This window comes from Asterias amurensis, chromosome 4 (genome assembly GCF_032118995.1).
Source record: "Asterias amurensis chromosome 4, ASM3211899v1".
In the NCBI taxonomy this organism is placed as follows: Eukaryota; Metazoa; Echinodermata; class Asteroidea; order Forcipulatida; family Asteriidae; genus Asterias; species Asterias amurensis.
In genome coordinates, this window is record NC_092651.1 from 7,183,431 (window position 1) to 7,206,791 (window position 23,361).

Here is a 23,361-nt window from a genome sequence, read left to right on the forward strand (position 1 = left end):
ATGCTGTGAGTTTGTTGAGAAGGTGCAATCTATGCATTTACAATGGCAGCCAGTACCCAGAAGTACGCTGTTTCGCAATGACATTTTGCGTGTCACTTGTCTCTGTGTCGCAAGGCAACCTTCAAACAAACCCGGGTTGTGAGCATATGCTGCCCTCGATACACCCACCTTGACAAAATTAGCCGACATCAAATTTGCCCTCTCCTTCCATAATTGTTGTCATAAACAAACACTGGTGACCACATTGGTTGATCACTCAATCGAGACGCACAAATTCTTGAAACAGCAAAAAGCTTCAGTTCAGTTCAAAGGCAAATTTAACAAACCTTATTAAAGGGACACCTTGCCTTGGATACGGCGAGTTGGTCTTTGAAAAGGGTCATTCCGTGTCAAATCACCCCAAAAAAAAGGCAATTTTAAACCCTACCCTCTTCAAATTTGCTCATTTTTGGTTTATGAGGTAATCGTGGCTCAACAAGCTCAAATTTTAAATTTCAGCTCCATCCGATAAACGGTTTTCGCGCTACGGCATGCTCTTTCTTGTTGATTTCGGTCAAAATGCGCCTGACCTCTGACATTCAACTGACCATAAATCGGTAACTTTTGGGTCAAATTGGTTGAAATTGGTGTCTTTGGAAAGGAAATTGTGTAAGCTTTCCAAATATGTCTTTATTTCTTTTGTAGGAACATGTTTAGGTATGATAACCTTTTGACCTCTACTTTGACCTTGAATTTGACCTTGTGGATCACGTGACCCGGCAACGAACTTCAGTGAAAATTTACCCTTATATGTTTTCTCCACAATATCAAAAATTTAGAGGTATAATATTTTTGGCTTGCTTTCAAGCTCCACTCAAAGTTGTCCTACTTCACTTTTCCTGTGCAAAGTACATGTACATTTGATACATGTCCATACGTATGTATGTCATGATTTTACTTGGGGACCAATAGCCTTGCTTGATATACATGCGTATGAACAGGTATGTATATGTACATGTACTTTGCATAGGAATAGGCAAGTAGGGCAACTTTGAGTGGAGCCTGAAGGCAAGTCAAAACTATTGTATTTCTAATTTTTCTATATTGTGGAGAAAACGTATAAGGGTAAATTTTCACCGAAGTTCGTCGCCGGGTCCCGTGATCCACAAGGTCAAATTCAAGGTCAAAGTAGAGGTCAAAAGGTTATCATACCTAAACATGTTCCTACAAAAGAAATAAAGACATATTTGGAAAGCTTACACAATTTCCTTTCCAAAGACACCAATTTCAACCAATTTGACCCAAAGGTTACCGATTTATGGTCGTTTGAATGTCAGAGGTCAGGCGCATTTCGACCGAAATCAACAAGAAAGAGCATACCCTAGCGCAAAAACCGTTTATCAGATGGAGCTGAAATTTGAAATTTAAGCTTGTTGAGCCACGATTACCCCATAAACCAAATTTGAGCAAATTTGAAGAGGGTAGGGTTTAACCCATTGGGTGATTTGACACGGAATGACCCAAAAGCGCTTGAAACCGTTTATGAAATGTATGGTAAGATAGATAAAGCATTTAAAAGTAGAATATAATGATCCACACAAACATGCATTGAAATTGCACGTTTTCTTTTTACGTCGCCATCTAACAAGGTCAGCTATTTTATGAACGAGTCAAAATGTTGACATTGCGATAGAAAAAATTAAAGTAAGCCCCTGTCATGCCTGTTGGAGGCAGTAGCTCCATGGACAGAGGAAGAACTTGTTGTTTGTTGTGATGTGTTGAGAGCTCCATGGGTTCAAGCCTTTGGCCACAACCAAAACGCTTGCCAGTTTGCCCTTCTCACATGGGCTGCGCCTTGTACACCCAGCGGGGTGGATAAATGTGCGCATTAGAAAGTCTTTGCTTTATTATGGGTGCATTCGATTAGCTTCCACGAGTCAACCCTGCAGTGCTCATTCAAGTGAGCCCCTGACAAGAGCTAATCCATTGATCACTCACCCTCTTGTGGTGACATCATGCACCTTGGGCCAGCCCCAAGGAGTGACCCCGTTCCACAAGCTAGGGCACTTGGGGCTGACCTGGGTGGGCCCTTGGAATGATGTCCAAGCTATTCGAATAAGGGGGGCAGAGCGGGGTCGACCCGGAGAATATAACCGAATGCACCTTTAAGCTTGGGCGATATCGATTTATTTTATTTACGATATGACGCCGACAATATATCGCGATATTTGATATAATCGCGATTAATGAAATTTGACATCATCAGTCTTCAAACTCCAAGTGAAAGTTGTAGAAGAGACAGTCATAGCTTAAGAGAGGTGTTCTAATGACCTATTCTTCTGGTTTTACTCCAAACCTACGGGGTGCAAGATGTCTCAGCTAGCAAATACATCGCGATATTTAATCGATATTGCGATATATCGCGATTATTGCGATATATCGCGATTATTGCGATATATCGCGATATATCGATATTTCGATTAAAACCAAATCCATCCGATATCGAATGTGTTTCCAAATTAATATTGCGAATTTGATAATATCGTGATATCGCCCAAGCTTACGCACCTTAAAAGACTGGTATACTATTTTATCACATTCCTTCCTCAATGGTGTATCCCATATTATATGCATAAAAATAAAATAACAAACCTGTGAAAGTTTTGACTCAATTGGTTATCAAAGTTGCAAGAGAAATCATTGCCAAATAGTACAGACCCCTCTCAAGAAGTCAACAACTCATAGAGGATACTGTGTTGTATTACCAAAGAGAATATTTCACAATAACATGAAAGAGACTGCATCAAGTTTACAATTCAAATGAAGACCACGTGGTTAATTAATTAAGAATTTTAAAACTTTTTTGTTAGAGTGAAGCTTATGTTCTAAGCTTCAATTTGATATGATTTAACTATTTTATCCTTATACATTAGGAGCAAGCCTAAACAAAAACGCTGTACAAACGCTATGGGGTTTTAGGCAGAAACAAAGAATAATAATAAGAATAAAAATAATAAAAATCTTGACGAAAACAATACCTGTTCGGACGCTAGGTCGGAACAGCTAAAAATGGTTTTCGAAGGCCCAGAAAAACTTAAAGTTTCAATGGGTGCGTTCGTTTAGCTTCCCTGGGTCAACCCCGCAGTGCTCACTCGGGTGAGCCCCTGACAAGAGCTAATCGAACGATCACACTCGCCCTCTCGTGGTAACAGCATGCACCTCAGGTCACCCCCAAGTGACTCACTCCACAAGCAGGGCACTGGGGGCTGACCCGGGTGAGCCCGTCAAAGCTATTCGAACGTACCGGGACAGAACAAGGTCGACCCAGGGAAGCTAAACAAATGTACCCAATGAAAACGGGGGGCCATTTTGTCAGTGTCTCCATCTTGCATGGCCCATCAGCAGGACACCGGCCGATGTCGGCTGAGAAAAATCACACTTCTCAACATCAGATTCCAATGAAATTCCACATGGAACTAGATAAAGGGTTAAACTAACATTCTGTATACCTTTTATTGTCTTCTGAGGTTGTGACCCATGGTTTAAAACCCTTCAAACACAGGCCCATTTTATAATACAGCGTAAGATTAGAACGAAACGAAGTATCATAAAAATTCAAAAACGATATCAAAGAGTGAGACTTCCTCTACATTTAAGTTCAGTGACGTAATGGAAATATACCCCTGATAGCCAATGAAAAGCCAGCACTTTGGGGGACTCCCCCCTCTGACTCTCGTTAAGTCACGCGCACAGTCACAGGAACATCTTGACTGGCGCTGATCGCGCAGATTGCAACGTACCTAGTATATTATGGCGCCACGAATGTAAGACAACTCGTCCGCCGGACAACTCATCCGTTCGGACAACTCGACAGTTCAGACAACTCAACGGTTCGGATAACTCAACGGTTCAGACAACTCGACTTTGAGACAACTCGAAGGATGGCCAAGACAAGTCGACGGTTGAGCGGCCGATCTCCGTTACTGTCATGTTTACACAAACTTTCCTGTATAATTCCTGCGATTCTATAATTCTATCATTATTTATTCATTATTATTTATCAAAAGAAGTGTGGTGTCCCGGTGAAGCCATACTTGCAGAAACATCTGTTAAGTGACTATCTCGAGACTCTGTGTAAAAAACAGACTATCATCACAATGTGTATGACTCTAGGTGTAGCCAGCTAGCAGTTGTCTTCAGTTTATTCAAAATAACAGGTTAAACAATTAATAAAACATTAAATAATAAAAACATTATACATCTCTATTTAGAATATTTACTTTTATTTACTTTATTACCAACAATAACAACTCGATCATGTATGGCAGTATGGTACAAAAATGAAAATGCTGCGGGGTCATGGTAAAAAAAAAATTTAAACGTATAAATTTTCCGTTTGCCCGGATATTAAACCCACCCACCATAATATACCCCCAACCCCGGGGAACACCCATGAATCATTGCAAAGTCACTAGTCAGTACATCCCCCCCCCCACCCCAGGCCGCTATTTCAGAGATGCCAAGTCCAGAGGCCAGCTATACGTGAGTTTTTCAAAGCTCAACCCCCCCCCCCCTCAAAAAAAAAATCAAAGTCGCCGGAACCGCCGAACATGCTGGAAGAGCAAAAGCGTGCGCAATCTGCAAATCTGCGCTATGTTTGTACAAAGATTGTACAAAAAATGATGATTCTGATAACACGAGCGCGATTTGGCAATGCATGTCGTTAATTTTTATTTTTTCCCAGTCTGGCCCCAATGCGTGTGAGCGTGAGACAGAGCCCAAATGCGTGAGTCTCACGCCTAATGCGTGACACTTGGTAGGTCTGCTAATTACCCCTCCTGCCCCGCGCTGAGCCCCCGTCACTCCGGCCGTCGACTTGTCTTAACCCCAAGTCGAGTTGTCTGACGGTTGAAATAAATCATCCGCCGAGTTGTCTGAACCGTCGAGTTGTCTGAACCGTCGAGTTGTCTGAACGGATGAGTTGTACGAAAGGACGAGTTGTCGGACGGACGAGTTGTCTGGTCTTCGGCGCCACCACTTTCTCATTCGATATGAAATAATTATAAATATACTTTTTCATAGTATCTAATTAACCTCAAGTCAATGAGATATCCCTTTTTGTAAAAACATGGAGGTAGAAATAGACTCTCCACACTGCTCGTTACCAAGACCAAGTCAGTTTTTATGCTAAACTGAACTTTTCGGAGTAATTTAGTAAATACTAAACCAAGCCCAAGCAAGAGAATGAATGAAGAGTGGTCATGGTGGTAGCTGGGAGCTATCTCCATCCATCATGTCCATCATGACGGTTTAATTCTAGCTTCTTGATTATTTTATAAAGCAACTTAAAAGTTAGTTTGAAAACTTGCATTTTGAGTAGTCCTACCTTGTTTGTCTTACCTTGATAACCTAACGATCTTAAGTTAATAGTCAGATCACTCAAATTCTCACACGGGCAAGGTACGAACCCCCCTATTTCATGTATTTGAATCGTGCTAACGGCTAACGTGGCTCTGTGCATGAGGTGGGTCGAGAGAGTAGAGGGGATGCTGTTAAAACCAACGAACATACATGTGTGTATGTACACGGACATGTGTGCATTCTGTTTTCTTGGATGGTCGGTGTGCAGCTCCTGGTGATGGAACGCCAAGGAGGCATATTGAAAGAAGACCCTAATCAACACATCGATAGATCCTTTGCATCGATCGGTCGGTCTTTTTGCATCATTCAAGAAAATTGTGTTATTCGTTGAGGAAAACATTTAATTTCCATGATGAGTGAAAAGAAACATTATTTCCCCATGTCTTTGTGCACAAAACTAAGCACATGTACACCTCAGCAATGGCGCGCGGAGCTCAACATTATTGTGCGCCCGGTGCGCGTCGGATCGGTCTATAGACCTTATGCATTGACGTCATCCAGCGGCCATCTTAGTGGAAAAACGGTGACGAAACAATCGAAACGCACAGATTTGTACGCGCGGCGCACAGGATTGGCCAATGAACAACCCCCTTTTGACCTCTAGGTGAGGGCGCCCTAATGAAATGACGTCATGTGCATAAGGTCTATTGGATCTGAAAAAAAAAAACTCAATTATAGCTTAGGGCTTCTGAAATTCAGTCTTTTTCGGCCTTTTTTGAAAAGTCTCAACCAAAATAAAGTCTCAACCAAAATAATGTACCAGTAAATTGAAACAGAGAGCATATCTGTCGTTATGTATTAAAACAATCGGTGCAACTCAAATTTTAAAAAGAGAAATTTGTACGTGAAAATGGCTTCCAAAACGGAGAAAACAAGTCACAAAAACACGGCAAATTTTCCCATTGTGAACGTCGGCAACGGTCCCCAATTTGTATGTAAGGATAGATTATTTCATATTCTACCTGGAAATATTTAAACCGAGACCGGATCGTTCGTAGTCCAGTCAGGATACAGCAACTTCCACCGCTGGCCCCCCAAAACAAATTACGAAAAAAGCAACCATTAGACAAGATGGTTTTCCTGCACGGTGATTGGCTTACGATGACATCATCAATTGAGGCTCTACGGCAGGCCGATCCGTGGGAAACCACCTACCATGTACCGTGTAGATGGTGAGTGTTTACAATGTGCTTTCCTCTTTCTGTTGATGTATTTTGGTTAACGTTGAAGCTCCATTTTTAGCCTTTTAATTGTGGAAAACTGAATGATTTTAGAGGAAGCGGTTTAGTTTAATATACTTTTATGTATGTGTTAGTTCAGTTCTATTTACATTTGAAACTTTTATACAAAGTTTTATTATAACAGTTTTAAATTATTAAAAAAGCGTTTCATATATTTACTTGATAAATGAATTCGGAGTAAACGATTTCATTTCATACACTTGAATAAAATTATGTGTGTGTGTGTAATATATATATGGCCTGCAGGTTTTTAATTTTTTATTCTAAGCAATAAAGGGTATGCCTATGTTTGTTTTTATCACTGTGCTTTTACAATGCACAATTTATGGGAATGTTCTTTGTTATGATATGTGCTATCAACTAGGCCAATATATACCATTATTATTTTATTTTTATTAACAAACACAGGTCAGGACAAGTAACACGTTTGTTGTTTTATTCCTGTTATTAAAATAAAACAAGCGATAATATAAACAATATTACACAGAATAACCTGAAATCAAAGTTTGTTTTGTTAAAATAAACTCAGTAAAATATCAGATTACAGTGACTTAAAATTGTTGCTTAATTGTCTGTGTTTTGTTAAGTTTCCCCGATTTACTATAAGGCTATATACAATTTTCTTTGTTTGCAAACCGTACAGTTTTGCTAAGCATTTTATTTATTTTATTTTTTTTGGGGGGGGGGTTCAAATACTATATTTTTTATCTATGAATAAAGAACTATAGTGCAGCGGTTTTTCACTCACATGGGCAAATTTTAGCAAATTTAAAAGAACAAATTCGCCCCAGATTACAATCCTTTTGAACTACTGAAATTGCAATTTCAAAACAATTACGCATTATTTGTTCCCTTTTTATGCTTCTTCACATAAGAAGAAAAAATGCAGTATGCACCCACAGGAGTCATCTCATGCTAGACATGCTGATTTGATCAAATAAACACAGTAAAATATCAGATAAACCATTGAAAACACAGACATAGCAACAATTCTAATATAAGTCAGACTTAGAATTGTTGCTTTGGCTGTGTTTTGTAAAGTTTCCCTGATTAATTTACTGTTACACACTTTTCTTTGTTTGCAACCCCTGTTTCAGTTCCGCTTAGCTTTTTTTTTCTGTTAAATACTATATTTTCTAGACTTCAAAATAAATAAAAACCAACTATACAGCGTCTTTCACTTCATGGGCAAATTTAATTCAACCCAAGATTGCAATCTTTTCGAACCACTGAAATTGCCATTTCCAAATAAATTATACACTTCTTGGCCTTTTTCTGTTTCAAAGTTAAGCAAAAACAAGTTCACAGAAAAAAACAATATGCACTGCCCACGTTCATCAGCTCATGCTAGACAGGCCCTTTGGTTGTTATGGCGAACGCTTTCTTGCTGGTCAGGGTACCATACACGCGAAATTACAATGCCGATATCTCAATCGATGATGTCATCGTTAGCCAATCCGCGTGTAGGAAAACCATGTTGTCTAGTGGTGAGTTTTGGTGGTTTTTTTTCGTAATGTGACATTTGGATTAACGGTGGAAATCGCTGTATCCTGACTGGACTAGAAACGATCCGGTCTCGGTTTAAACATTTCCAGGTAGAATATGAAATAATCTATCCATACATACTAATTGGGGACTGTTGTTGTACCCTAGTTACGCCGCGACGGCGCGCCGCTGTCTAAAACACTGATCGGTCGATGCAATAGGCCGATCGGTGTGTTTATCAGAGTTTGTGTCTTTTCGGTGTTCCATACCTACCGGCTTTCCTACCTGCCGCATGCGATGAGTCAATCGTAAAATTCAGTGTGAATGAAGCGGCGCGCACAGTCGATCGCGTGGGACAACGTGAATGGTCAACATAATTCCAACTGCATACAATACCCCCCCCCCCCAACCTCTTTTTGTGTTGGATGCCCGCAACTTGCTTGTAATCCAACCAAGGACGCGTCACTTTTTGTTCAATACACACACAAAACAACAGGTTAATACGTTGCTCTTGTTCACAGCGTCTATGCAGTTGGTTGTTGCCGAATCGTGCCGCACTGGGCCGCCCGGGGGCCGGGGCACACTGCGCCAACAGCCTTAAAGAAACAAACATACACATACAGCACTGAACACTGCATCACTGTTGCGATCAGCTAGTAGACCGTTACGTGTAGTATACGTTCACTAGACTACAGGCTTTGACTCCCTAGGCCTCTATTAACATTTCATCTGATTGATTCATTCACAAAAAGACATTATTGTGACCGCGACTCCGCCTCCGCTTGTAATTGTCTCTGCAGGGAAATACATTGGGTGCGTTCGTTTAGCTTCCCTGGGTCGACCCCGGTGTGTGGCAGGTTTTAATTCCAGGACGAACGTGGGTGATTATCTGCACACGTTTGTCCTGGAAAAAGAAAACGCCACACACCGGGGTCGACCCTGGGAAGCTAAACGAACGCACCCAGTGTGACCGCGACTCCGCCTGCCTCCGCAAGAAAAAAGGTACTTCGGGGGTGCGGGGTATTCTGCAAATTGTGCCGAGACGTAAACCATTTTTAATGAGTTAAATGAACACGAGCACCCCCTTCGTGAAAACTGTGCAGAGGTGTGTGTATTAACTGTAATGACGTGTACAAACTCGACGTGAATTTTTTTTACAAGTAGGGCGTATAAGACCCCGACATCATGGAGCAATACAAACTACAGGATGCGGTGTACTGGGTACCGGCATAGAGCTATATATATTGACTAGAGCGCTAACACCCCGTTATACACGCACTAAGGTTTTGAAGCCGTGTGGGCGCATCCATGTTTATGTACAAACCAAAACAAAAGCTTGAAATTTTGTACGGCAATTGTACGGCTATTTGCATGATCGTGCGTCTGTTCTTTTTTATGTACCATCGAAGCAAAAGATGCAGTGAATGTGAACGTACAATCTGCTGATCGGCGCACAAACTGCGAGCGTCATGTGCGTCATGATTAAAAGGCGCGTTTACCTTTTTTTAGTACGGCGACCAAGTCCAAGTTACGGTTTTCGTAGCGCGGACGTACGCGAGTGGACAGTTGCGTACGTATACGCACACGCCGAATGTAAAATAATCGCGGCAATGTGTGTTCTCTTAAAATTCCGAATTCACGCAACACACCAAACATGTTTGCGCCCAGGGTGGCTTCAAAACGCAGAGCAAGTTAGCGCTCTAGTGGTTACCGGACACTTCGGCACCTTGCAAACTCGGCACCGGCAAACTCGGCACCTTGCAAACTCGGCACACACAAACTCGGCACATGTACAAATACGTAGGCCTAAAAAAAAAAATTAAGTTCAGTCCCACCATAGCTTGATCCTGTTATAAAGTTAGAAGTAATAACATAACAAATATTATTGGAATATAATTATCGTAACGTACCAGAAAACAGAAGCGACGTTATATAGCACGGGGCGGACACGCCATGAGCTACCACACGCACTGAACTGTCGCGGAACCGTCGGGAAATTAGTCCCCCGATCACGGCCGGCCGGCGCCTTTCGGCAAATCATGCAAACAATCCATCGAAACTATTAACCAAACTGAACAAACCCTTATTCAACTTATTCAAAGCCGAAAACATAAAAATGGCGCCGCACTTTCACCAACATGGACGCAATTTCAGCCTAAAAACATTAATTTTAAAAACTTGTTGACTGTATGAACAAAAACTTGTTGACTGTATGAACACGGTGCGGGCGCCACGGTCAATTTCCTGATGGGGGCCCAATTTTCTCGAGAGTCGGGGAATTCTTATCAACTCCCATATAACTAGTGATTTAAAGCTACTATAACTATCAAACAATTTGTGTGTGTGTAAGTACACGTATCCTCCTCTTACCAGTTTCCACGGTATTATGCCTTTTTCTTTGAATTGGGAAAAAAATGATGATGCGATATATCTACTGATGCCCTAATTATCTTCATTTGTTTATATTAAGTATGCAAACATAAATTAAAACTTGATGGACATTGAAATTTTCACACCACACACCGATCTTCAATGACTTCAACTGGTCCCATATGTTTTGAGTTTTTCCTGTTTTCACGGCAAACGAGAAAGTATTCCCGGTGAAGCCATACATGGAAGAAACATGTGCAGTGACTACAAGTGTTCTTTGAGACTCTGTGTATCACTATATAGCCAGCAGTTGTCTTCATTTTATTCAACATATTTTTTTATTAAATCTTAAAAATGACCATGGTAACTTGCAAAAAAAAAAAATAATAATAATAATAAATGTAACTCTCTGTGTCATAAACTCAGTGTATTTTTCAATCAAACAGAAACAGAAACAAAATGCATTCACATACAGACAAAAGACAAGGCTCTGTCAAAAGCGAAACCACGTTCTTTGTTATTTTTTAATTAATTAATTTGATTGCCAACAACATGTTTATAAACAACAACAACCATTTGAAATGAAAAGATGTTTATTAATGGAAAGTTGAAGTTCATGATCAAACATTTTAAATAAAATGCTGTACAAATGAAGAGCGCCCTCCTGTCTTCAGTGATTAGCATCCCTCTTTTAACATGTTAAACTGCAGTTTTCATGCATGACCATTTTGTTGTCCTCAGAACTTTACATTTTAAACTTTTAAAAAAGGGTCTAAGTTTCATAGTACTGAGTACAAACTACTAATCTATCTACTGAACTTTTTGTGTGTATTTCTGATGTTTAATTAATATAGGCCTACTCATTTTATACTTGTAATCCATTTGTGCGTTGTACTTGTAGTCCTTACATAGTTTTGTTCTTTATTTTGTACCATTTTCAGAAGCCAGCAGTGGGTTCAGAACACCCGGCGTAAGGACCTGCAGGGGAGAACTCCATGGTACCTTTACAATAATTGCAGGATATGCTCCGAGCATTTCGAGACCAATCAATTTGTCAATGCAGAAAAAAGGAGGTTGAAATGGGATGCCATCCCAACAGTTTTCAATGTGCCAAATCCCCCCAAATCAGTCCATCCAACAAGAAGGCCTTTGAAAAGGAAGGGCATAACAGCACATGTTGTTGACATTCCACGAAAGCGCTTGAAAGGTATACAAAAGTTCTGACTGTTGATATTCTCTCATTCTCACTCATTTAGGCCTGCTTTTATCTTATCAAAAGCCTTTATTTAAAAGTCATCATTATTTTGGGGTATGTGAGATTAAAAATTGAAATGTACCCCATAATAAAGTTAGTATTTTTTTGAAGCTTTGTACTGTGTGGAGAAAGTAGAAGGAACTATAAATAAAAAGGAAACTTGCAGGTACATGAACAACAATGTGCAAATCTCTTTAGTGTGAATGTTGGTTTGGTCTCGAAATTTCTAACGGTATACTCTGCTCATCTCTGAAGACGAGCATAGTTTGTACACTGTTCGAAACACCAAGACCAAACCGACTCTTTTCAGAGCCAACACTCACCCATCTCAGATTTACACATGGTTGTTCCCGCAAGTTTACTATTCATTTATACTTCCTTAATAATATAATTGTTCTTCCTGGTATTAGAAACACAGCTTTTGCTTTGTTGCAACAGCAAGACATAATTTAGACTCGACAGATTTTTGAGCTCAAAAGACCTTAGCTCTCATTGTTAGCGTTAGAGAGCTCTCAGTAAAGCTAAACATCAGTTTGTCTTGTGTGCTCAAAAATCTGTCAATTGAATAGTTCTGTCAGATAAAACAAGAAAGGACAGACACTGTTCTTTATTCCTGTTCTGTACACATTTTGTTACTGATTGTATAGTTTTTACATTGCAGATTGTACATGAGAGTGAGTGATCATATTATACTCTTACGCGCTTTTTAGCCAACCAGTACCCGTTGCCCTGTGTAGTTGCAAGTCTAAAAGTGAATAAAAGGCAAGCTGCGAGGGCGTATTGTTGCTCTGGCCTAATTTCAAGGCTCTGCTTACTATAAGAAAGAATCAGCGCTTACAGAAGCAGGGAATTACGGCGCTTATGTCAAGCGTATTTCACAGGTTAGCAGGACATTTTTACTCCACGGTACCTAGACAGAAACCTAGCACTTGCACAGTAAGCACAGAATTTGACGGTAAGCAGAGCCATGAAATTAGGCCCGGTTCATTTTGGGCATGGAACTCTTTTGGGAGATGAGCTGAGTTGCAGATAGTCAGAGCTGAGCAAAGTTGCAGAGCAGCTAGCCCACTGGTGGTGGTTGCTGATTCGTTAGCTAGCTGAATGAGCAAAGACAGAATAGATTCAAGATATCCAGTGACACACACAGCAGGCTACAGCTAGCAGAGCACACAATAAATCAAACTGTATGCTACTTACCAGAGCAGCGCAGACTTCCCATCCCCTACACATTTCCACAATTCATAAGATGCACAGTATACAAATTGAATCACTCAATCTAATATTACATACCAAGTGTACTAATTGTGAATATTGATGGTTGAAGTTTGCATGAATAAATAACCACAATTCTTCTGTTGAAATTTAATAAAACGTTTCAAAGACTGATTTATATTGCTGTTTTAGTTGTCAGAGAATAAGTAGACTGGCTCCTTGATCTTCCCCAAACTCTCCTTTATTGACTCCAAGATCATCATGACCTATCTGCCAACTGTTCAGACTTGATTGGAATTGCCAGGTTTTTGAGATTACAGATACAGGCTGCAAAAAATCAGAACATTCCTACTTCTGAAAAGAAACCACAGTGAACAATTTCTGGCAAAAGAGTGTTCCATTTGTTTGTGACAGCAGAGATTTTCTTACAGAGATTTGGGCACATCGTATTGGTGTACATAATTGATGGATGTAATAAGCTTTACTGCATAACTTTTTGTGTCGCTATCTGAGAACTTGAAAAACTGGTGTTCCTATTTTTGAGGTTTCACGGTTGGCAGGTATGGATTATGCCTCTTGTAGTTTCCATATTTATATCATCAGCCTCTGTGGGTGAATGCTCTCCCATAGACAACACCCCATCCACCCCTCACTCGAAACACCAAGTCCACCCTCCCCCAAAACACTAAGCCCACCACAACCCTCCCCTCTACTCCCATCAGCGATGAAACATTGGCATTGACAATCCTGTTCCTAATCAACGGATGCAGATCAACTACTGTACTTCTGGGTCCCCTCTATCCCTCTGCCTTAATCAACCCAGACATCATAGCAGAGACATCATCAAGTGCAGAGAAAACACAACTTGAAGCCCCACTCTCTATTGACGTCTCCAGGCATCATTCAACATAATGCTGGCCAAGGGTGTATTTACTGGTAACCTCTCCCCTCAAATATTCATTCATTTTAACTATTGTATTTTTAAGGTAGATGTCTCTTAGATGTATTTGTAATATTCATTCATTTTAACTATTGTATTTTGCAGGTAGTTGTCTCTTAGATGTTTTTTTTTAAATATTCATTCATTAGGTGTTCGGGCCAACAGCCCGGAACACCTCTTATTATAATTGTATTTTGCAGATAGCTGTCTCTTAGATGTATTTTTAACATCCATTCATCTTAATTTTATTTTTAAGGTAGATGTCTCTTAGATGTATTTGTAATACTCATTCATTTTAATTATTGTATTTTGCAGGTGTCTCTTAGATGCATTTTTATCATCCATTCATTTTAATTGTATTTTGCAGGTAGTTGTCTCTAAGATGTATTTGTATCATTCATTCATTTTAACTATTGTATTTTGCAGGTAGTTGTCTCTTAGATGCATTTTTAAAACTTTGTGTCTAGTACTTGTAGGCCTACTTAAACAGGCTTAGAGTTTTTTGTTTTTAGTTTTGACATACTTGTTTCTCATATTTTGTCTTTCTTTTGGTCTTTTATGTGTTAGAAGGCCTCCAAAAATCTTTTTACAGTCAAGAAAAATTAAATAATTTATTTAAAATTATCTTCCTTTTTACGTAGTTTCTCCTGATGTGCACAGTCCACACGTTGACCACAGCTACTGCAAACAAGCAGATGATATCGCTCCACCTAAGCTACATGAGAATTCACACGAAAGCAGAGAGAGGGTACGGACCACCAGGCTGAAAAAGAAAGTGCAGCATCTTCAGACAGTGATAAGCAACATGACGTCTGGTGCACAAACCGTCAAGCAGGTCATCGATGGAGCAACCAAGTACCTGAATGAGCCAGTGTTGTCATTCTTTGCATCACAGCTCCGAAATTCATCTAGACGCACTAAGGCTAGGGGTAGGCGATGGTCATATACTGATAAAGTCATTGCATTGTCTCTCTATCACCAAGGTCCTCGTGCCTATCAACATAGCTCTAGAATATTTACCTTGCCTTCAGTTTCATCTCTTCGAAAGTGGCTACAGAGTATAAAAGTCCATCCTGGCTTCAATGAAAACATCTTTGAGGTTATGAAGCACAAAGTCTCCTCGATGAAAGAGCGAGACAAATACTGTGTAGTCACTTTCGATGAGATGAGCATCCGTGCTGGTCTAACATATGATATAAGCAATGACAGGGTTGAAGGTTTTGAGGATTTTGGTGAAGTTGGCAGAACCAACAATGTAGCTAATCATGCACTAGTTTTACTTGTTAGGGGCATGCTTTCCCATTGGAAGCAACCTGTTGGATACTTCCTTTCAAAGGATGCTTCATCAGCTGACACACAGGATAAACTGTTGAAGTCTTGTTTGGCCAAATTGAAGGAAATTGGTTTGTACCCAAAGTTAGTTGTTTGTGATCAAGGATCAAACAACGTCAAAACCTTCAGACTGTTGGGCGTTTCAACAGAGAAGCCATTTTTCATGTCAGATGGCGAGAAGGTATTTTGCATGTATGACCCACCTCACCTTCTAAAAAACACACGATCGAACATGTTAAAGTATGAAGTAAGATTTGATGCTACAGATGGGAAACAAAAACATGCTAAATGGTCCTATCTTCAACAGTTCTTTGAATACGATTCCGCCCTACCAATTCGTATGGCTCCAAAGTTGACAAGGGGGCATTTTGAGTTAACTAGCTTCAGTAAAATGAGGGTGAAAACAGCAGCCCAAGTTCTGAGTCACACTGTTGCTGCAGGCATCTACACTTACACATCAGTGGGGAAAATGCCTGCTGAAGCTGCTTACACAGCAGAGTTTGTACAAAGGATTGATAAGCTCTTTGATTCTTTCAACTGCACAAGTTTTAAGGAGAGGTCGTTCACACGCCGTACTAAAGTTGGTCTAAGTCCACTTAGACCGGTTCGGGTTCAACTTTTGTGCGTGTGAACGCAAATAAAGTTAGACCGGATCGGGTTTAAACCCCAAAACTTAAACCGTCCAGCGAGGCGGTCTAAGTCTAAACCGGTTCGGGTTTATCTTTTAACACTGCGTGTGGACAGAATGACATCCGGTTTTAACTCACAACGGACGACCCATTGTGTGGTTCAATGCACACGCCCGGGACCCGGAGTGCTTCTGGTGCTTCGGTTTCTGTTGCCTCTGATGCTGAAAAGCACCGAGTATTTATATTACTTTCTTGCCGCTTACCGAGTTGGCGAAACCCTCTCGATCGGTGTATGCAGTTTAACACAGGCCCACGCCCGAGATTTATTAAATTCTGAAACAAAATGTTATTTTCCAAGCTTTTTTTGTTGAGTGTCCTACAATAAATTGAAACTGTTTTCCATGCGTATACTACGAGCGCAGCGAAGAAGCATATTTTGTAATGCTTCTCACATGTACAGCGCTGCCATCCCATAGTGATCACTCTCTGATAACCCATAGTTACCATCACCGATCCCGTGGATGTGCCTTTCTATTGCCGTCACCGTTACTAGCGTGCTGTACTTTCAATCTAGGAGAATGAACTGCAGTGGGCGCGAGGCTGTGTGTTGGGGAAATTCCCTACGCCAGCAATATCACCACGTTGTTGGGAAGTTGGGAAAATACTGCAAAGTACATGTATTTACGTAACTTGCACGTGTGTAGTTGTGTTTATGAACGAATCGGAATAAAAATCGCGGCACCAGCTTTTGAGAGATCGCAACTTCCAGTCGATTGAAGTACAAACTAAAAGTATTTATTAAATTGGAAACAGTGGTATAAAACAAAACACAAAAATGAAACGTGTTCTGTTTCATGGAATATGGACAACATTTTGGTGAGTTTTCTCGGCGGTTTGTATCAGTATTTTGTTTGTTTAAAAAAATAATTTCGAGTCGTGTTCATGTTTGTTTTAAGTGCCCATATCCTCCCAACGGTAAAACTGTTACCGCGTTCGATTGAGCCATTTGTATCCAATAATTATGCCCTGTCTGATCATCCAGGGCATGGGGATCTCGGCATACTCGGTGCGTGAATCTGATGAATAAAACCGGATGTTAGAGCAACGGGGTCGCGTCTACTTTGACCTCTTAAAACCGAAGATAAACCGGATCGGGTTTAACTCTGTGCTGTCTGAACGCAATGGGTTTTTATTTTTACGACCACCCCCCGCTGCTCGTAAAAGTTAGACCGGTTCGGGTCTAAGTTAGTACGCTGTCTGAACATACCCGGAGAAGAAGAAAATTCAAAGACCCCTCTCTAAGAATTCTGAGCACCTTCAATTTTACAATGAGTGCATTCCATGGCTCAAGAGTATTCATTATGTAGGGTCTAGAAACATACTGTGCATCAAGGGTTGGCTTTTGGGCATAGCCTGTGTGACTCAACTGTGGGAAGAAATGAAATCCAAAAGTGAAGTAAAATTTCTTCTCACAGGAAGGTTCAACCAGGATGTTGTGGAAAATACCTTTTCCACAATCAGGCGTAAGGGTGGTTTTAGGGACAACCCTTCAGCCTCTGAGTTCAGATACGCTTTGAGAATGGTCATGGTGGCTGAACTCATCAAGCCAGCCCTTGGTGCCAATTGTGCACCTGACTCCGATTCACATCTGTTGAGTTTGAAATGCTTAAGTAGTTCAAAGAAAACTAGAACAAAGGGTAAATCAACCAACGTGTCTTGCAACTTTCAGTATGTACCTGTTACTCAAAGTGCCCTGAACATATTTGAGCAGAATACCATTTCTTACATTGCTGGGTACCTATGTAGGAAAGTTATGACAAGGCACGAAATTCAATCTCCTTGCGATACTTGTAGAGCAGCACTTCTGTCTCCTGACACATATCTGACTGAATCATCCCAACTGTTCATTCATAACAAGGCATATAACACAGCACAATCTGACTTCGGTGCACTAAAGCTCCCCACAACTTCTTTTGTTCACTTCTGTGCTCTGTGCGAACGAATATTCAGAGCCGAGTTTGATAGACAAGGCATGACTCGAAACAAGATCAGTAGTGTCATAAAGAATGCCATTTGCAAGCGAAGTGAGTACACAGAGCTTGGGGTGTGTTCTGAAGGTATGCGAGCTCGGATAGTGGCAATCTTTGTAAGTATGCGCATCCAATATGCACTCAAATTCAAAAACAGAGAGCTCAAAGATATGTCTCTAAAGAAAAAAGACAGGAAAGCACAAAAAGTAATGCACAAGTAAAGGCAACGAACACCAAGGTTGAAACTTACAACAACATACTATAAATTCTTAGTTTACCGGTGAAACATGATAATAATTTTGTAACTGATACTAACTACAGGTTCTGTAAAAAATCGTCTCAAGTAAAATTATTTGTTTGATTGAGCTTGTAAAATGCAGTGCAGTGTCAAGGAGAAAGTTTCATTTAAAAGGTCAAATTCAATGCTGTTTTCATTGAATATTATTTTAAAAAATTCTGCGATCAAGCAAAATGAGTCATTTGTCGAGCGTCAACCCAGGTAGACTTTTATTCTTTTTTGATCCATTTGAAAAGAACATAAAATCTTTGCTTTATAAAGACGCTGGACACTATTGGTAATTGTCAAAGACCAGTCTTCTCACTTGCTGTATCTCAACATATACATAACAAACCTTTGAAAATTTGAGCTCAATTGGTCGTCGAAGTTGCTAGATAATAATGAAAGTAAAAACAACCCTGTCACACGAAGTAGTGTGCTTTCAGATGCAAGTTGATTTCAAGACCTCATCTAATTCTGAGGTCTCGAAATCAAATTTGTGGAGAATTACTTTTTTCTCGAAAACTACTCCACTTCAGAGGGAGCCGTTTCTCACAGTGTTTTATACTATCAACCTCTCCCCATTACGCGTTACCAAGTAAAGTTTTATGCTATAAATATTTTGAGTAATTACCAAGTGTCCACTAAAAGCCATGGATGTTGATACCACCTTGTTCAAAAGTTGTGAGTATAAACACCATGACCGGCACGACGAGCAGATTTTTTTATAAACCAGAACTAATATTCATAAATACCCCAGACTTTTTCTTTACTCCTATTGGTGGATAGCGCAGCACGTCGGGGTGTTTAAACAGTTGATAATGAGCAGTGTTTATAACCGGCTCGCTTCCATGTGTCAGGTGCGCAAGATTATCCCGCGGAATGCAATTCATAGCTATTAGTAACAGTGCATAATCTATTTCTAAGCATAGGTGCATAATCTATTTCTATGGATAATGATAAAGAGTATGTTGTTGCAGATTGGTTACAAGAATAAAGTTGTTGAGGATTGTTCATTAAGGATTAAATTGTTGAGGATTGTTCATTAAGGATTAAATTGTTGAGGATTGTTCATTAAGGATTAAATTGTTGAGGATTGTTCATTAAGGATTCAATTGTTGAGGATTGTTCATTAAGGATTCAATTGTTGAGGATTGTTAAAAATAAACTGTTGCGGATTGTTAGATTGGATACAAAATTGTTGCGGATTGATAAAAGATAAATTTTAAGACTTTATTAATTTGTCTAACCAGGTGATAATTTATTTTAAATACGCTGGGTACTCAGTTTCTGTCGGTACTGTACTTGCTGTTTGCTTTGTCCTCCGTCTATTTGTACAAGCGTCTTAATTCACTTTTATTAACATGCACGAGCATTGAGACCTTTTAATATATTTTGTTCATTAGTGGCTTGAGTTTACCACGGACCTCCATGGTTCACTTAAATTTGTCTCTGTCTCAATGCAAGTGCATTTCATTAGGAACCATACTTTGTAATCTCTGCTAATTAATGTGGATCCCACAGAGAGTGTCATATTTGTTTAACCTTATATATTCTTAACTGTAAAGATGTATTCTAAAATAAATGAACCCTAAATCTTGAAAACATCATAATAAATGTGTATTGCACACCTCTGTTAAACCATGGTTAAACACCAAAATACATTTTGTTCTCCTGATGCCTTTATGTTTTGTTATCGATTTATATGTCCTTCATTTTTATCGAGACTCTAGTCTTATCTTAGTCCTTGTTGTGACAACTGACAACAATTTTGTAAATAAAATAGTTGCAGGCAGGCTTGTCATTGTATTATAATTGTTTAAACCATGGATGGAGCTATCAAATCAATAGGATAGTCATCATAGTCATGTAACTGTGAAGTTCCAAAATTTCTTCTAAAAGCATAATATAAAATGCCGATATAAAATGGCGATATTATTATAATCTTGGCAGCCATTAATGGATCCGAGAAGTTGACATTTACCTTAAAAAAACAATCCTCATTTGTACTTCTTGGCCATCTGATGTGAAAAAAGGAGTGAGATCAGATGATCGTAACATGCACTCTTCGCGGTCACCCTTCGCGTTTGTTTACATCAACATCCGGGACACTTCACATGTCTCACCTTGCCAGAATAGACCTTTTCGCAAATACTGGGGCGCGCGCGTAAAGCTTGGAATTAGGTGCATTGTGGTCTAGCTGGTAGCAAAATTTGATTCGTATCTATCCCACAATGCACCTCATTCAACAGTCTGCGCTTGCGCATTGGTATTTGCGATAAGGTCTATGGCGTCCGCTGGCCCCCATGATTATTTCACGTATTTGCACTGCGTCTGCGTTGAGTTATCTATCTTGCGCCGCTAAGCGGCGCTATACGATCTTTGGCCTATACTTATACTAATACTAGCCGCTCGAACTAGCATTCTGCCAGCGGTTCGGCGTTCAAAAGTGCAAGACTAAAAATGGAGTTTCCCACGCTTGGAAACAATTGCTTTGTCAACACGTGTAAGCAACTAGGTGAGGTTTTTTATATAGTCTCGTTTTATTATTACCGTGGGGTCTCGTAAATCCGTGGTACCAGAAAATAACATAACCATGATTTTTATGATAACAATTTAACATGATGATGGTCGGGATATCCTGGATATAACAGTACATCATACGTGTATCGTAGGAGGTCCTGTTTTCGAGGTGTCCCTAAAATCGTGGCAAATCTGCTACCTCTCTGTGCGCGATGTAAACAGTCCCTAAATAAAAATTGTGTGATTTTATTTGCCAAGCAAAGAGTCTCCTCTCCCTTGACCAAAACTTAGAAACACGTAAGGCTCCACTGGATATTTGCACTTGTAATATGCAAAAAGTTTGGTATTTTAGGCATTTCTACAAGGTACAAAAATATGTCATAATGTTGAGGCCATAGGCCTATATAAAAATATTTGCCCACCGAAAAAGTTTCATCAAACACTATTTCAATTCACAAATCATGATGATCAAACCATGTGACTGAATATTTTGCTGAGCATTCTGGAAAAAAAATACAGAGGCTTAAAGAAGCCATGTGCCTTATATCATGTTCTGGAGCCCATTTTCTAATACTTTTGGAGATTTTTTTTTTAACCCTCCGATCAATATTATCATTAATATTAAAATTTGAACGATCAGCTTGTTGATTCAATTATCACTGTTTATTTATACGCTTTATTCTAAATTTTAAGAGAAAAAAAAGGGGGAAAAAATAAATAAAAATCAGATTTGAAAGCCAATGATTATTAACACTTTTTCTAAGTATTTATTTTTGTTATTTTTTGCAAATTACCATGGTAATTTAAAAATTTTCATTAAAAAATATTTTGAATAAAACGAAGACAACTGCTGGCTATAGAGTCATACACAGAGTCTCAAAGAACACTTGTAGTCACTGCAGATGTTTCTTCCATGTATGGCTTCACCGGGAAACCATACTTTCTTGTTTGCTGTGAAAACAGGAAAAACTCAAAATAAATGGGGCCAGTTGAAGTCATCGAAGATCGGTGTGTAGTGTGAACATTTCAATGTCCATCAAGTTTTAATATATAGGTAATTAGGGCATCGGTTGATATAAGGCATCATTATTTTTTTCCCAATTCTAAGAAAAATGCATAATAGCATGTAAACTGGTAAGGGGAGGACATACAAATATTGACTGCTTCGAGTGCTATGGTTAAAACTATGACTCCCGAGGTGGTCCCCGCAGCGTTCTATTTTCCCGAGGCGAAGGGAAAATAAAACGCTCAGGGGATCACCTCGGGAGTCATAGTTATTTATTGCACGAGTAAAAGCAGTCAATATTTGTTTTATAACACCCCAAACATTTCTAAATACTGTACTATTATTATTAAGTTACAGACCTGAATGCTACAATCCACGGACGACGCGAATACAGATTGCAAAAACGTTTACTGTGCTGCATGTAGTGTCGTGCAAACTGCAATCCGAAATGGTAACAGACTATTAATGATCATCCTCGTTCACGCAACGGACGCCTGGGTACAGCACGCTCTACTCGATCCGTCCGAAGTCTAGCCAAGATTTTATGAATGGAACTATCACCGGCCAATCAACAAAGGCCAATCATCAAATGGCCAATCATCGCATGCGTACACACAAAGGGGCCGTGCTTGTTTGCGGTCCTCTTTGTGGGGATGTGCAGTGACAGGCGGGCGGCACATCAGTCAGTCTTGTATAGTTGCCGCAATGTGGGAGTTGCGTCGTAATTGCGTAGAAATGTATTGAAGTTACACTATTGATCATAATTGAAATGATCTATTATAGGATAGTATTCTTTTTGTAAGCTGGCAGCACCCCCTTTGCGGGACCACATTATTGTTTGTGTTGGATAATTTTTGATGAAAGTTACAACTGAAAAAAAACCAATAACAGTTTTAAAAATTGAAAAAAAAGTTAAAGTTTAAAAAGTTAAATCCTACTTTATTTGTAGGTAAGTGAGATCGTGTTGCAATAAAAATGAACTTCAGACAGTGCGTTGACTATCGTTTCAACATAGGATTCGTCTGCAGAAGCAGTGATAAAGAAACAGTGCGAAGATTTATATCCAAGGAATCCTTTGCCTTCCGTTTTGTTTAAATAGAAAATAGACAAACCAAAACCAAACAGTCCTTTTCAGGGCTACATGTACCACAACACAAACGAGAGTTGTCTATGACTTTTGTTTCTGTTTACAATGTATAAAGGAACGTTTTTTAAACATGTAAACAGCTCCTAAAAAATTCCTTTATAATATAAACGAAATAATAATGGGGACGGCTAAAGTTGTTCCCTCACTTTTATTGTATAGCGGTTGAAACAAAATACGCTACCTTATTGTTTGCGTAATCATAAGGACAGGGGATTCACTTTTATTAAACATCGGAGTAGACGGGAAATAAGGTTGAAATGGGTCTTTCAATAAGGGAATTAAAGAAATGTGGTTGTTTCTCCCTCCCTTTTATTGTAGTCCCACAACGAGGATCCATAACAGATACTGCAACGACGGACGGGCGGACGGACGTAGCGTGTGTGTAGTAATGTATCCTGCAGCGTGCACATTAAGCACATGTACACATGCGAGTTCGTAAAGCTAGCAATCTGTTAATTGCACTGCTCAATCTCGAAGTTGCACAACAGATGTTGGGGGCACCGTATTGAGCGAT

The 23,361-nt window shown here is 39.7% G+C and overlaps 2 protein-coding genes across 5 annotated transcripts in view; one reads left to right on the plus strand and one right to left on the minus strand.

Annotated features, from left to right (window-relative positions):
- LOC139935651 (calnexin-like) overlaps nt 1–20,249 on the minus strand; it is a 102,515-nt gene extending 82,266 nt beyond the window's left edge. Inside the window, exon 1 of one of the 4 annotated variants that reach the window (XM_071930137.1) lies at nt 20,156–20,249. Coding sequence is in view for 2 of the 4 variants with exons in the window: in XM_071930134.1 (XP_071786235.1) it covers nt 5,366–5,572 (207 nt within the window). In the remaining 2 variants the exon portion in view is untranslated. Of the gene's footprint in view, nt 1–5,365; nt 5,582–20,155 lie in introns of those variants that run through there. The other 3 variants (XM_071930134.1, XM_071930133.1, XM_071930136.1) reach the window with 3 other exon arrangements.
- A 320-nt stretch (nt 20,250–20,569) lies between these two features.
- Nucleotides 20,570–23,361, plus strand: part of LOC139936032 (AN1-type zinc finger protein 2A-like) — a 91,104-nt gene continuing 88,312 nt past the window's right edge. Inside the window, exon 1 of the mRNA XM_071930742.1 lies at nt 20,570–20,689. Within this exon, the coding sequence (XP_071786843.1) occupies nt 20,635–20,689 (55 nt within the window). The 5' untranslated portion in view covers nt 20,570–20,634. The remainder of the gene's footprint in view (nt 20,690–23,361) is intronic.